The sequence below is a fragment of the Triturus cristatus genome, chromosome 2_2, assembly GCF_964204655.1.
Source record: "Triturus cristatus chromosome 2_2, aTriCri1.1, whole genome shotgun sequence".
NCBI classification, from domain to species: Eukaryota; Metazoa; Chordata; class Amphibia; order Caudata; family Salamandridae; genus Triturus; species Triturus cristatus.
This window is the reverse complement of record NC_140582.1, coordinates 1,210,061,517-1,210,077,397: the sequence shown is the minus strand read 5'-3', so window position 1 is coordinate 1,210,077,397 and position 15,881 is coordinate 1,210,061,517. Positions and strand designations below refer to the sequence as shown.

Genomic DNA, 15,881 nt, shown 5'->3' with positions numbered 1-15,881 from the left:
CCGGAGGCCACGCCCCCTCCTTGCAGCACTCTGCAAACGTGCCCCCTGGCGAGTTATAAGTGTGTTTTATTAACCGTGAGGGGGGTTTCTTGCATAATTTGGTCAAATTTTTGTTGAATCCCCTTTGAATGGCTTGGTGCGCGTGTGTAGTAAATGTTCCCGTAAATAGCTACCCATGTTTGTATAAATAAACGACAAGGGTGTCTACTTGGAGAGTACCCACCGGCGGGGGCGCCGGGATTAGGCACGGTAGGGCGTCAGACACGTCAGAGCTTCACTAGCTGTGTAAATACATTCCACGTGGATTCATGGGATGCATAGTCGCCTTTTAATGAATATCACGCAAATCGTCATGCTGATAGGTACATACGCTTTGTCCAGCATGTCCTAGGTGTTTCTATAAATATATATTTTTTTTAAATAGTAAAAAACAAAGGCCGGCCCCGGGGGATGGGGTCCCCGGGGCCATAAGTGGCCTGAGGAGGGGGGCAACGCAGCCCCTTTCCTAAAGAATGTTTTTTTTAAAAAAGCCATGACCCGGGGGTTGGGGTCCCCGGGGCCGATTAAGACCTTGGGAGGGCCAAATTTATTTTTTCAATAAAAAAAATGAGGGTGCAGGCTCTGGGGGATGGGGTCCCCAGGGCCAATAAATTAGAAAAAGAAGGGGAGCCACACAGCCATCCTTCTTAAAAAAATAAAATAAATAAAAGACCGGCATCGTGCCGGAGGTCTCGCACCCTCCTTGCAGCACTCTGCAAACGCGCCCCCTGGCAAGTTGTAAGTTGGGGAATTAATTCCCCTTCAATACTGAGGGTCCCTGAGGGCCAACTAGCCCAACAGGCATCTCCAGTATGCGCCAGGGAGCTGCGGTGCAGACAGGTGTTCTGAGGCCAAGCCCCTTTTTACACCTCTCTGCAACGCAGCTCTGTGGCGCTTACTGGGGGTACCCACTGGTCTAGTTTGACCCTAGGGACCCTTACGATTCAAGGGGACTTAATCTCTCAACTTAGAACAGCCACAGGGCGCGTTTACACAGTGGTGAAGGGAGGGGACGGGGCCTGAGGTGATGTGTGCAAACACGCACTATGGCACGTTTTAAATTGGGGATATAATTTCCCTTCAATACTGAGGGCCCCTGGGGGCTAACTAGCCCACCAAGTGCTTCCAGTAAGCGCCACTGAGCTGCATTGCAGAGAGGTGGTCCAGGCCGTGCCACTTTTTACACCTCTCTGCAACGCAGCTCTGTGGCACTTACTGGAGGTACCAGTGGGCTAGTTGGACCCTAGGGACCCTCAGGATTCAAATGAACTTAATCTCCCAACTAAAAACGGACACAGGGCGTGTTTACACAGTGGTGAAGGGAGGGGACGGGGCCTGAGTTAACGTGTGCAAAAACGCCCTGTGGCCTGTTTTAAGAGGTAGTTTTAATCCCCCTGCCCTATTATATACTAGGGGCTTACAGAGGAGGTCATGCTAATCACAGGGGGACCCCAACGCATAATGTTCCCTAGTGTATGTAGGTGTTTTCACTGTATTCTAAGTGTCTTTTAACATAGCACTGGATCTAGGACTGGTTAGTCAGACTCAGTTACCACCAGTATCCATCTGAAAAAGTTGAGGGTACAGGATGATTTTGCAACAAGGCTTCTTTCTGCTCTTCTTTTTGTTCTTTCTGCACGTTTTCCTTCTTCCTGCACTTTTCTTCGTCTTTGAGGACTTCTGTTGCTTCTTTCTGCACTTCTTTTTTTTCTTTCTGTGCATTTTTTCTTCTTTCTTCACATGTCCTATCTCTGTAGGCATAGTTAGAAATTAGCATTTAAAAAACCTTTGAAATTCACTGAAAAAACCATAGGTTTCAGGCACGTTATAGTTAGGAATTAGCATTTAAAAAACCTTAGAAATTCACTGAAAAAACCATAGGTTTCAGGGGCGTTATAGTTAGCTGGACTTTTCACTCATACAAAACCATTGAAATTCCCCCGTTATAGTTAGTTCAGCTAACTATAACTCGCGCGCCCGCAATGCACTTCTGATGACGTCACATATTACATCACTCATGACATGGTCAGTGACATCACTCATGACATCACTCATGACATCTCAAATGACATCACTGATGACATCACTAATGACATCATCCTTGTGATAGAGTGGCAGACCTCCTCTCCCCCTAATATAACCTTTGATACACACATTCAAAAATAGAAACTAAAATTTTCAAAACAATGGACATACCAATACCAGTTACAACAACCTATTCAGTAATTCTAAGATCCACATACACATCCACTCATTCACCAGCAGTCCTATACAGTCACTCATACATGTACTCACTCATCATATGTACTCATACACCTATACATCCTGTTACACAACGCCACTCATCCATAGAGTTACTCACACACATAGTCACTCATGCTAATAAAGGATCACACATCCATCTACTTGCATATACAGTTATACACACACCACCACACTTACTTCTATAGAAACTTACACATACTTAGTCTTTTAAACAATCACTTATAGAAACACATACTTATTCATACAGGAACTCTTTCAATCTCTCACTCTCACATATACTCACTTATATACACCAATAGTCACATATACTAGTTTAAAACATATGTAGTTACTCATAAAGACACTATTGAGACAGTCATTCACTCACTAACACAACTGTGCACACACTCATCCACCCATACCGTCCTGCACACATGCTGTCTTCAACACATACAAACAGTGAGTCACTCATTCATGTACCTATGCACTACGTAATACCCCCCACCGAACCATACAGACACTCAGACACTCATACTGATACTCAAAAAACCAACTAATAACCTATATAGACACTCATGTAGCTACTCACCAACCCATGCAGCCACTTATAAACAAAGTGAGAGACTGATACAGATATTTACATATTTAGACATTACTCACTAAGCCATGTATTCACTAAGATACACTTAATCAGTCAGTTATACAATCAATTTTTCAAAAACAAATCATCCATTTAGACACTTATATACCCATTTATTCTTCCATCGACCTTGAGATATACATATATAAAATATATGTAATTTTCAGAAAAACACACATTCACTGGATGATGTCATCAGTGATGTCATCAGTGATGTCATCAGTGATGTCATTTGAGATGTTATCAGTGATGTCATCAGTGATGTCACTTACCATGTCATGAGTGATGTAATATGTGACGTCATCAGCAGTGCATTGCGGGCGCGCGAGTTATAGTTAGCTGAACTAACTATAACGGGGGAATTCCAGTGGTTTTGTACGAGAGAAAAGTCCAGCTAACTATAACGCCCCTGAAACCTATGTTTTTTTCAGTGAATGTCTAAGGTTTTTTAAATGCTAATTCCTAACTATAACGTGCCTGAAACCTATGTTTTTTTCAGTGAATATATATATATTATAAAGATATATATATAATGACATTTGCCTTGGGACACCACATTCAACCTCTACATGCTCCCTGCTCCACAATTACATCTCCCATGTCCTATGTGCTGCCGTTAACAAGGAGAAGCTGTCATGAATGATAGTGTTTGTTTTTCCCTGCCTAGGACACGATCTTCTGCCCCATCAGATGCCAGGATACTGCGGGACGCGGGGCCTCCTCCTCTATCTTAACTTCTGATAAAAGATATATGGATGATCAGTGACAAGCCCCACCAAAACAGGTGGAGAAACCATCATCCCATCCTCGTTGCCAATGTAACAACCGCCTTGATAGAGGAAGAATTGGAGACAGAACATTTCTGTCCATCACATATTTTTGGAGCATCCGGTGATGAATGGGGAAGATAGGACCTTCACCCAAAGAGGGGTGTTATATGACAGGAGAAGATAACTTTTATATCGTCATTTGTTGGGATTGTAGTAGTATGCTGAAAATAGTATTTCACAAAAGCCAAAGCGTAGCTTACACTTATAACTCTTTCCAGTGTTCTTGGATAAATTGTGCTAGTATATGATTCTGAAAGAGCACAGTCCTGATTTTGAGACTACAATTGGGTAGGTAATGCGGTTTGTACTAGATTCCATGTTGTAAAGTTGAGGAGATATTGTCATCAGACAAGGCAGCAGATAATACATGTTGTTAATCAGCACCAAGATAAAAACATCTGTGCTAGCAAAAGAGAGTGGAGTGGTAAAAACATAAGGGCTAGATCATAATGTTATACAGTATATACATCTTGAACAAGTAAAAAACAGGGCATAAACCTTGTCACAGACAAGCAATGCAATGACATGGTTTATTCAACTGAAATGAAAACCAGCATTTCAAGGACAAACAACTTCACTAGGATGTCTGGGAAGTCCATGTCCAACATAGCCAATGCAACAGCGTCCACTGAAGTAAATGACAATAGACAAGGCCAAATTAGAGAAACGAATCCATAGCTGCTTTAGAAAACATGGCAGTGGAAATAAACATGAAAATATCGAGACATAATGACTAGTGTGAGAAACAGGGTTGATTGGTTGAATGTGGTGTGAGCCCTGGTGAAGCAACAACCCCAATCCCTGGCAGGGTGAACCACAAAAAGTCACTAAATTAGTCTGTGTTTAACCCTGGATATCTCGGAACAAAAAAGCAGCCAGATTTTATTTAGAGGCAATGTGTAAAGTATTTATGCAGCACACAAACAGTAATACATTATTTGACACCAAAATGATAAAAATCCATCAGCAGAACTGGAGTTATGAATGTTTAAAGATTTAAGTGAAAATGAAGCAAAAAGCACAAAGCACCACTCCCAGTTATCTGGTGGTTTGAGACCGGGTGAAAGTCGCAAGTTCAAGAAAACTGTGATGGAGCACGGGCAGGATACAGGGACTAGAGTTAGTTCCGCTGAAAGAGTGACTTTCACAGTCCACTCCCAAACGTTCTGTTTGCGATGGAAGGGGCTGAGAGGAACATGGCCAGTATCGCAGATGTCCGTCAAATAACGCAAAGAACAGCCCAGTTCTCACAGATGGACGTTGCTTTAGTGCAAAGAACCCATATGTGTCACAGACAGTCGTGGCTGGAACTTCGCGTTGGCACTCACCGCAAACGGTCGTTGCTGTAGAGCAAAGAGTTAGTTTACCGAAACTTCACATGGGCGGGTGGCGCAGGCAGCAAAGTGGTGGTGGGAATGGGCCCATTCATTTGCGAAGAGCTCAAAATCTTTAAGAGAGCTCAACTGGAGCCACACTAAGGGTCCAGAACCTGAGTGGCACTAATTGGGGGACAGGAACTCACGCCAGCTGGGTGTAGGTGCTGGGTTAAGATTACGGGAGTCTGTTATGTCCCTGTGGCTCTGAACAGGAGGCCAATGGATTAGCCCTTAGAGTCACTTTGGTAGTCCTTGGTACAGGTAAATAAGCAGAGATCAAACAGCAGGGCAGGTCTCTGAGGGTTCATGGCAAGCTGTAGGCTGCAAAACAGTCCTTCCAGGAGCAGCAAAGAAGTTTTGTGAAGTACCCAGCAGGCCACAGCAGCAGCCAGTCCTCTGAAAATCCTTTCACAGCTCCAGAGAGTGAACTGAAGAATGGATCTGAGGGCCCTATTTTTATACTTGGTGCCTTCTTTGAAGTTGGGAGACAATTCTAGAGGTTTCTCTTTGAAATGTTTGGACTTTCCTGACTTCCGTGCCCTGGCACCAAGCTGGCTGCAAAAACAATGCAGTGGTGACAAGCCCTATGTGTGAAGGCAGAACACAGACTATTCAGTTGCAAGTGAGGCTATGCCCAGCTCGGCAATCCCCACATCCTGTCAGCAATGGCCGATTCACATACTCCTTCTATTGTGTGAGTGTCTGTGAAGAATTCACAAAGTATAACTGGTAGATACACACCCAGATACGGAAACTAAGACGGACACTGGAAGGCTAAGGGTAGGAAAAATGCCAACTTTCTAAAAGTTGCATTTCCTAAATTGTAATTAAAATCTGGTTTTACCATTAAAGATGACTTTTCATTACATTTTCCTAGATACCAAACATGAAATGCTTACCTAGTCCCAATCAAAGGTTAGCACGTATTAAATGAGATAAGGCAACCCAATGTTATCCTATGGGACAGGTAGGCTTCATAGTTGTAAAAACAAATGTTGGGGTTTTTTACTACCAGGGCAGGTAAAACTTGAAAGTATATGCCCAATCTTCTCCTTTCAATGCACCTAGGGCCTACCTTAGGAGTTACTTATATGCAATAAAAAGGGAGTTTAAGGCTTGGCAAGGGGGCTATCTTGCCATGTTGAATTGGCAGTTTAAAACTGCATTCAAGCTGCAATGGCATACTTGGGACATGTTTTAAGGGGCTACCTAAGTGGGTGGCACAATATGTGCTACAGGCCCACTAGAGGCACCTAATTTATAGGCCATGGGTATAGGGTACACAACTCTACAAGGGACTTATATGCGAATTAAATATACAATTTACCTGTCAGACAATTTCCCATGTTTAAAGGGTAGAGCAAACGCATTTTAGCACTGTCAGTCAGTCAAAATACACTTTATTCGATTTTTAAAATCATAAAAGCCATAAAACATCAATATATACAATTTAAAAATACATAGCTCATGATTTAACACGTCAAAGCACAATCATCATATATAAGGATACAAATACAAAAATACAAATAGGGAGTGCAAGACAAAACAAACTTATATGGTCCCACTTCACAATTTTCCCAGTTCATAGTTCATACAATTTCCATAGTGGGCAAAGATCTTTTTTTAATTCTGTATGCTGCTACCAAAAAACTAGCCACAGAAAATATAATGGGAATACTGCCAAGAGACTGCAAATAAACTAAAGCTGGCCTAACTTGAACAAACCCAGCTTCTTTTAAAATGGGTAACAGATATTTGTTCCTAGCAACCCTATAAAAACTGCAAAACATCATAAAATGCATGGTGTCCTGGATAGAGAAATCATCACATTTACATGGCGGGCCCCTTTCTGGTTTACTCCAAGACTGGTAGCAGCCTAGGGTATATGGGATTAAATTAAATCTAAATTTAATTAACAAATATCTATGAAAGGGCTTTGTTACAAAGGTAAGGTAAGGCTCTAGGGACAGAGAAGATAACAACATATAATGAGATCTGACTGATGTTTTTGTCAGTTCATGTTCCTCACGAGCCAGTCTCGCCTTTCCCATAAAATGTATTTTAACCCAATTAATATCCTCCTTCCTAATAGAAGAAGGTAAATTAAATAGATTGGGGCGTCCTAACTGAGCAAAGTTGTGTCTCACGTACTCCAACCACGGGATTTTATTCATGTGATCGAGAGACATAACATCCTGCAAAATGGCATGGTTAAGGGATAGTTCATTATTTAACCATGTCTTCAGCCAGCATAATAAGGGAGCCAGTCTAAGCTTATCTGTTACGTAGTCTAGACCCACTTCCCCGTGAATCGAGAAGGTAGGAGTAGACTGAGGAACAGAGAGAAGGTGTCTTAAAAACCTATTTTCCACTTGTTGCAAGGTTTCCTGGGTGACATACCCCCATTATGACGAACCATATGTAGCTATGGAGATACACTTAGCGTTATATATTTTTAAAATGGCCTCCATAGGCCTTGCCCCCAGCCTATTTGCAAAACCCAAAAGGGCTGATGTGGCTCTCGCCATTGAGAGATTCTTTATCTTGATCTGATGACCCCAGGTACCCCTCACATCGAAAGTCACCCCCAGGTAGGGAAAAGAAGCAACCCTGGACACTACCTCACCCTTACAAAAAAAGGAGATATTTTTGCCCTTACTACAGAGGCGAGTCGCCACCATAGTGTGGGACTTGTTGGCATTAATTTTCAGGTCCAGCTGGTCCATAAACACCCCAAATGAGTCCAACAAACGCTGGAGTGCCATCCCGGTACGGGCTAACAGGACTGCATCGTCCGCGTATAGGAGAGCAGGTATTCTTATCTCTCCTACACGCGGCACGTCCCCCTCCACGGCCTCGAGATGTTTACCCAGGCCGTTTATATAGATGGTGAAAAGGAGGGGAGCCAAGATGCAGCCCTGCCGCACTGCTCTCTCCGATTTGAAAAGGCTAGTACATCTTCCCTCATTTGTAACCCTTACTTTTGCAAAAAGTTCTTGATGGAGTGATGCCATGAAATTCACAAGCGACTTATCAACCCCTAGTTCTAATAGGGCAGCCCACAGTTTTGACCTATTCACTAAGTCAAATGCCGAGGAGAGGTCCATGAACGCCAAGAACAAGGACCCCTCCTTTGCAACTGTGTATTTAGATATTAACATGTGGAGGTTTAAGCACTGGTCCACGGTGCCCCTCTTTTCCCTGAAGCCATATTGTACATTTGAAAGACCTCCCCTCCTCTCGATGTTACCTCTAAGTTGATAGAGTAAGACTCTGCCTAAGATCTTAATAGCAGAGTCTAGGAGGGAGATAGGCCTATAACACCCCGGGTCATCGCGCTGGCCCTTCTTAAAAATTGGCACGATCACTGATGTGACCCAGCTGCTAGGAAAGATGTTACTGTTAGCAGCTGTAAAAACATGGCTCAGGACCCCTGCCCAAAGTTTTGGGGAATGCATATAAAAGTCGCCCGGAACTCCATCCGGCCCAGGGGCTTTATTTTTGGACGTCTCCAAAATTGCTCTCTCCACCTCCACTGAAGTGAAAACTAATGGAGCACACTTTAAGGGCTCCCACCCATTATCGGTGGTGCCCAATTCGCTAACGCCATAAACTCTTCTGAAGTGGTTAAGCCATTTTTCGTCCAGGGTAACACAATCTATTGTTTTATTATCCACCTCTGAAAAAAAGGATTGATTCACCGTGGCCCAGAACTGAGAGCTATCGCGCAAGACATCATTTGACATTAGTTTCTCCCACGCCATCTGCTTTATAGCTTGCTTTCTCCCCGTAATGGTAGCCTTATATACCTTTCTTGCTTTAGTGATCTCAGTCCTAACTCTCGGTTATCTCTTCAGAGCCGTCATTAGCGCCCTATGGGCTTTAGAGCACTTAACATCAAACCACCTATGCTGTTTTTCCAACCCCCAGGTGCGTTTAGTAATTAGGGCATCGGAAACTTGTGCACAGATACCTTCAAATGCCCCCATAACTTCATGTGCTGGGGCACCCTCCTCCTGACAAATCTCCAAAAGCCCCTCTATTTTAGGGAGTAGATCCAGCATAAAGTTTTCGGGCACCACATTCGTCCATTTAAGCCTTCTCCCTTGATCTATAGGGCAAAGGGCTGGTCCCGGAATACTGAGGTGGGACTTGACGCCCAACCGTTCACCCCATATAACTACAAGCAAAACAGGGTTGTGGTCACTGTGGGTTGATACTATTGCCCCATAAGACACTACTCTAGATAAAAAGAATGCGCTCAAAAAAATATAATCAAGTATAGAACCAGGGATTGATCCTTTAAAAGTGACAATTCTTGCGTCTTTCTCCGAAGTGCAAGCTTCATACAGATTGTGATTAGCGAGTAACTCCTCAAGGGCTTCACCCCCCTTGGAGTGCTCAAAGTGGGGGATCTGTGGGGCCATCATATTCTCCTGGTCTGCTGCCACACACAAATCGCTACATGGGTGAACGTTAAAATCACCTAATAAAACCAACTCATAATTCGTGTGATTCTTTTGACTAAACATAGAAAGGAAAGTGTCCAGGCAATCTAAGGGACCTGTTTCCGTTTCTCTAGCCCAAGAATTATAAAAATTAATAATAAGGACATTGCGGTTCACTGAGACGGACCATTCCACAATTAAAAGGTTTAATGAACCACTTTGGACCTGCCTAAATGTACCTTTCAAATTCAAAGAAAAAAGGGACATAAGACCTCCCTTCGCCCTACCAAACTTACTAGGGACCGCTGGAATAGAAAAGGTAATAAAGCCATCTAACCAAAAATCAGGAGAAGTATCCCAGGTTTCCTGGCACGCTATGATGTCATGGGCACTGATAAAATTTGTCCAGACTGCGTCTCCCCTCTTAGATCTTGCCCCTGCGATGTTCCAGCTAATCAATTTGCATACTTCAGGCCCACCAAGACTAGGGGTTCTAGGGCTAATGACTTGTACGGGGACTGGCTGTCAATCAATTTCCTCAATGTCCGAAAGTGGGGCAAATCTGTTGTTCAAGGCCAGTCCCTCCACTTCCTGTACTCTATACATAGGGTGTCTGGTCAGAACTGGCCGAGTACCAGGGTCCCTCACCGGGGTATATTGTATCAATAATGCTGAATCTGGCCTGCCCGCTATATAACTCGTACACCCCCTAGCTTGCCCTAAGTAGTTGTCCCGGGAGCCAAAAGGTGGCGGTGGGGGAGGGTAGAAATAACCCAGAGGGATAGGTCTCAAACACTCGGTCCCTAAGATATCCGACCCATCCCAAAATAATCTATCAGCCAGGTCTGGGCGGTCAAAGTTAACAATAACACAATCGCCCTGTACTTTCTTAGTTCTTTTCCCAATCCACCCTACCCTACTAGCAAATATCACATTGTTAGCAATTTCTGACCCACCGCAGCTTGCATCCGCACACCATGACCTTTCCTTAGTAATTAAAGCAGGGACCGATTCACCCATTCCTTCAGCCAGTGGTGGTACGCCAATAAAGACTGAAACTAAGGGGGCTGCCTCCGGGGGCAAATCGATGTTTAAGTTACAACCCTTTAGCCCCCTAACTGTAACAATCCCTCTAGGATTAGCACCCCTCATTTGAGGTCTTCGCTTGGTCCCTACTGACGCTGAACTTAGGTCAGTACTGTTGTTCATTGGGTTTCGTTCCCCCTCCATATCTGAAACCCTCCCACAACTAGGTGGACTAGGGTCAGATATTTCTCTAGTATTGCAAGACCTTATGTCCCGTAACACACTTCCCCCTGCCAATTGAAGGGAAATTGTGGAGAAGTCTTTAGCTAGTTTATCAATAATGGAACATTTTGTCAATAAACCAGCAAGGCAAGTATTCAAGGTCTCAACGATGTCCTTCGCGATACCCAACAGTAAAGGCTCGATACGAGCTATAAACAATGTCTCTAACTGGTCTCCGAGTGTGGCCTCCCGCACTCGGGCTGTAGTTGGGTTACTCTCCACGTTCCTTCTCCTTTTTTGGACTTTCTTAAGGACATGAGGTCGTGGCTGTGTGTTCTCATGCGAGGTTGAAACCTGGGTATCGTCAGGTAGGAAGGGCACAGTGGTTGGGGTACATATCGCGGTTGGATTGGCCTGTACAATAGCCCCCTCCGGTTCAGTTGAGGTAAGTGGGGCAGCATCAGTAGCATGTGCAAGCGATAACGAAGGGGTAGATGGTAATCCCAGCTCTAATTCAGCATTAGCGATTTCCTTAGTAAGCACTCCCACCGCTGAGGAAAGATACGAGATGATGGACTCGGACTGTCTTGGCACCTTGGCCTATTTGGCTCCCTGGTCTGTAGTTACATTATGTTTACGCTTACCCATTGCGCGTTATCAGAGGGCTGGCCCAGCCCTGCCTCCTCCTGCCCACGACTGCCACAGACTGCCCGCCCTTTGCCTGGTCTTCGCCCGGCACCGCCCGCGCGCGTCCGCGACGCGGAGGAAGCAGCTGGTGTATATGCGCCTCCGGGCACGCTCAGGCGGTAAGTGGGCGGTGCAGGTCGCCGCTATGCAGACTGGGAGCTGTAGTCTCCCCCCACAGCGGCCGTGCGAGGTTAGGAGCAACGGCGGTGGGGGAGAACCCACAGCGTCAGGGCCCCAGCAGTGAGGATGTCAAGATGTCAGCCGCTAAGGATGCGTGTCAATCCGGCCCCAGAGAGTAAGTGATTGGGACCCCCGCTCCACCGAGGAAGCAGCTGGTGTATATGCGCCTCCGGGCGCGCTCAGGCGGTAAGTGGGCGGTGCAGGCCGCCACTATGCAGACTGGGAGCTGTAGTCTCCCCCCACAGTGGCCGTGCGAGGTTAGGAGCAACGGCGGCGGGGGAGAACTCACAGCGTCAGGGCCCCAGCAGTGAGGATGTCAGGATGTCAGCCGCTAAGGATGCGTGTCAATCCGGCCCCAGAGAGTAAGTGATTGGGACCCCCGCTCCACCGAGGAAGCAGCTGGTGTATATGCGCCTCCGGGCGCGCTCAGGCGGTAAGTGGGCGGTGCAGGCCGCCGCTATGCAGACTGGGAGCTGTAGTCTCCCACCACAGCGGCCGTGCGAGGTTAGGAGCAACGGCGGCGGGGGAGAACTCACAGCGTCAGGGCCCCAGCAGTGAGGATGTCAGGATGTCAGCCGCTAAGGATGCGTGTCAATCCGGCCCCAGAGAGTAAGTGATTGGGATTAGCACTGGTTAGCAAAGGTAAGGTGCACAGAGCTCTAAGGCCAACAAAACAAATTTAGCAAAAATAGGAGGTATGAAAGCATAAAGTTTGGGAGTGACCCTGCAGAGAGTGCCAAGTCCAACATGTAGGAAAAGCGTGATTTATATTTATAAACTATTAATTTTCCTCTCTGTAGAATTGCACAAAACTATTGATGTTTAACTATAACCCAATGATATGAAAGATAGCTACTATATCTTGAATTATGACATAACAAATGACTTATGTGGCCCATAAGTCTCTGGAAGGGAACGGACCTCCTATTATTAAAGCTCTGATCCGTCCATATAAAGCCTCCAGAAGCCTTCGCTCCGACACGCTTCACCTGGCAAAAGTGTCCAGAATCAAGAGAGCCAGAAGCGGAGGTAGGCTCTTTTCATACAATGCCTCCAAACTTTGGAATGCTCCACCGCTTCATCTCCATAGTGAGCCCACCCATTCTATTTCTAAGAAGCATTTGAAGACCTGGCTTTTCCCTAAATTTTCTGGCTTGCTCCTTCTGATTTTCCGCTCAGCGCTGGGATGCCCCCGAGTAGCCATACGCTTTACAAAAAACTCATTCTATTCCATTCCAAAAACAAATGTTAAAAGGAAAATAAAACCTGTCAATAGATATTAATGAGCTTCTAATACAGGAAGTGTTAGCAAGTCATCCTTTTGGCCTGTTCACCCCCAATTCTTTTGCTGAGGGATACTGGTGGTAACTGACTCTGACTGTGCCCTGGGCTCTGCTAGCAGGCCCAGGCCAGTGCTATGTTTAAACACAAAACATGTATAGGGTACACTATGTATTAGGGTACACGTACAATTGGCATGACCTATCCTATAGTAGGTAATAGTGCAGGGTTTTTTTAACTACTTATAAGACCCTAGTATATAATAGGGCATGTAAGTTTAGAGGCCTATTGCTTTCTTTGCACTTGCCTGTGTGCCCTGCTGAGTGCCTGAGGTCATTTTAAAAGCAGCCGTGCTCTTCAGCCCTGTCTTTAGAAGTAAATTCACTGCAAACTCCACTTTGGTGCTATGGGCACTTTGAAAGTGACAATCTACATTATTTGTATATACTAGGTAACCCCCAGATCATGTAAATATAAGCAGGATCCTTATAAAAAAAAAATTATAAACCTTGAGGAGGGAAATCTGCTCATTTTATTTTTTTCTCCATTGCAGATACTTGGCCTATAGGCTAACATTGCAATATTTTATGCATGTATAATTATTGCTAAGAGAAGAATAAAATATCATTCAAAGACTTGTCAGAGTGGTACTGATAAACACTTTCTGGTCTGTAAGCCAAAATCCAGCCTACATTTGATTTTTGTTGTTTTGGTGTCTATTTGTTCATATAAATATTTCCTATTTTTACAAATTTGCATGGGATTTGTATGGTGTGTTGTGTCTCACTTATTTGATGTATTGGTGTTTTTAAATGCTTTACACACCTGTATCCTAAGTTAGGCCTGACTGATCGGTTACAACTGACAAGGGTTGAACAAGGGGCTAATTTATTGAGACCTTTCCTGGATCCTATACAGTGTTAGTGTACTTAATGCCAGTGGTAAACATACACTTGCCACTACTAATAGCCCACTTTACAACAGGAAGGAAGATCTTGTAATTAATGTACTGATTCAGAGTTTGGCAGATGCACATTCCATCACAAACCCGGCGGATATCCTGTCCGCCCTATTAGGATATATTGCACTTATAGTAAGGTGGAAAGGATATCAGAGTACCTGCCCATCAAATGGGATATCAGGCTCTAAGCCTACAACGGAACAGTAAAAAGAAAATGACAAAACAAATATAAAAAGAAAAGGACAGGAGAGGCGAATAAAGAAGGATGGACAAAGTCAATAGGTCTCACTGATTTTAAAGAAGCAGTGGTATTCACATTTTCATGTCTTTAAAAAGCTGCAATCGTCACTTTCCCAATGCAGGCTGCAGTACCCCTTTTTTCTCAAAATCACTACCTGAGAGCAAGTGCATGATATAAGCACTGTAGAGGCGGAGGCAGCATACATACGTTAGGTTAAGCACAGCAGCACCAAGAAGTTATTAGGTCATGGTGCACTTTACACATTAAAACAAGTGGTGGTATAGACAATAGGTCTTGTTTTCATAATGAGAGTGGAAGGCTATTGGTTTTACCAATATTTGCTACTAAAACCTTGCTTTAAAAAAGTGTTTAAAAAATCAAAATACTGGAAGGAAAGCAAACTCATACCTTTAGATACTTTAAAGGAAAATGCTTTCTATATACTTTCCATTTGGCAAGGAACTGAGAAATTTGCTTCAGCCATTTGGTGTACTACAGCAGCCCAGGGTGCATATTTATGGACCTCCAGAAGAGACATCTTTTCAGTCACTCTAATTAGACCTTCTGCCTCAAATACACTGGCTGCAGCAGCCTACTCCTTACTGAGCACCAGCAATGCTGCCTTTGCAATACAAGTCATACATTACAAGGATGGAAAAGAAGCTAGGCACCAGGGAAGGGACACATAAAAAAGGAAGGAAAGCTAATGGATCTGACGCGAGCAAATGAGATTGACAAGAAAACCAACTAATGGCAAGCTATTGGCTGACCCTAAGACGGCTCTAAGTATTTGTATTGTACACAATGGTTCTTTGACCAGCTTAAAGAAGCATGTAGGCAAGACCTACTTAACATATTCTCATTAAAGCAAGTCACAGGGTGACACCTCCTTGCAGCTGAATCTATGCACTATCAACCACCGTAAAATAAAGTACACATTAAAAGCATGTTTAGTATGTTAATTAGAGCACCTTATAGGAGTAATAAGCAAGAATCAAAAATACCTACTGTGGTTCTTTGTATTCTGATCCATCAACATAATACCAGTGTCCCCCCGGTTTGTCCTTTGTAAGACCAATCCAGTAATAGTCGAATCCTCTTGTGGACTCCAGGTACAACTACAATAAAAGATTCAAGTACTGCTCATATTGGTGAAGGTATTCCTTACAACTGATCATGTATTAAATCAACATAAACATGCATGGAACTAATTTTATACAGAATTTCTTCAATTTATAAAGTGCAATGTGATAGTATACTGGACCTGCCTTGGCTTTGATTTTTTTAAAGATTCCTTAAAGTTATTTGTTCCATAATACACACATAATTGTTTTAACAAACAATTTGTAAATACATAAACATGCACTTCTGATCCGCAAAGAACATTGCTCATACAGATACACATGGGCCAGTTTCTAATTTCCCACAAATAAAAACAAGCTTTGGCAACGTCAATAGGTCTGGTTTTAATTTGCCAAAGCATTAAAAATAGAGGACATTTTAATAAGTGATGAAAACACAGGCATCTACAAATTATATTTTAATGTTTTGCATGAACAAATGTTATAATCGCGCAAAATCGGGAAGGATTGCTTTCAGTGTAGATACCTACAAGGGATGAAGAACTGAATGTGACAAACAGCATTATGATTGAGTCTACTTTTCCAATATATAAATAGTCTTTCATTTATTCCAATGTAACTTCT

General features: G+C 43.8%; 1 protein-coding gene across 1 annotated transcript in view; it reads right to left on the bottom strand.

Annotated features, from left to right (window-relative positions):
- LOC146863411 (CD209 antigen-like protein C) overlaps positions 1 to 15,881 on the bottom strand; it is a 114,882-nt gene that overhangs the window by 27,076 nt on the left and 71,925 nt on the right. The window contains exon 5 of the mRNA XM_085643367.1: positions 15,184 to 15,293. Within this exon, the coding sequence (XP_085499493.1) occupies positions 15,184 to 15,293 (110 nt within the window). The remainder of the gene's footprint in view (positions 1 to 15,183; positions 15,294 to 15,881) is intronic.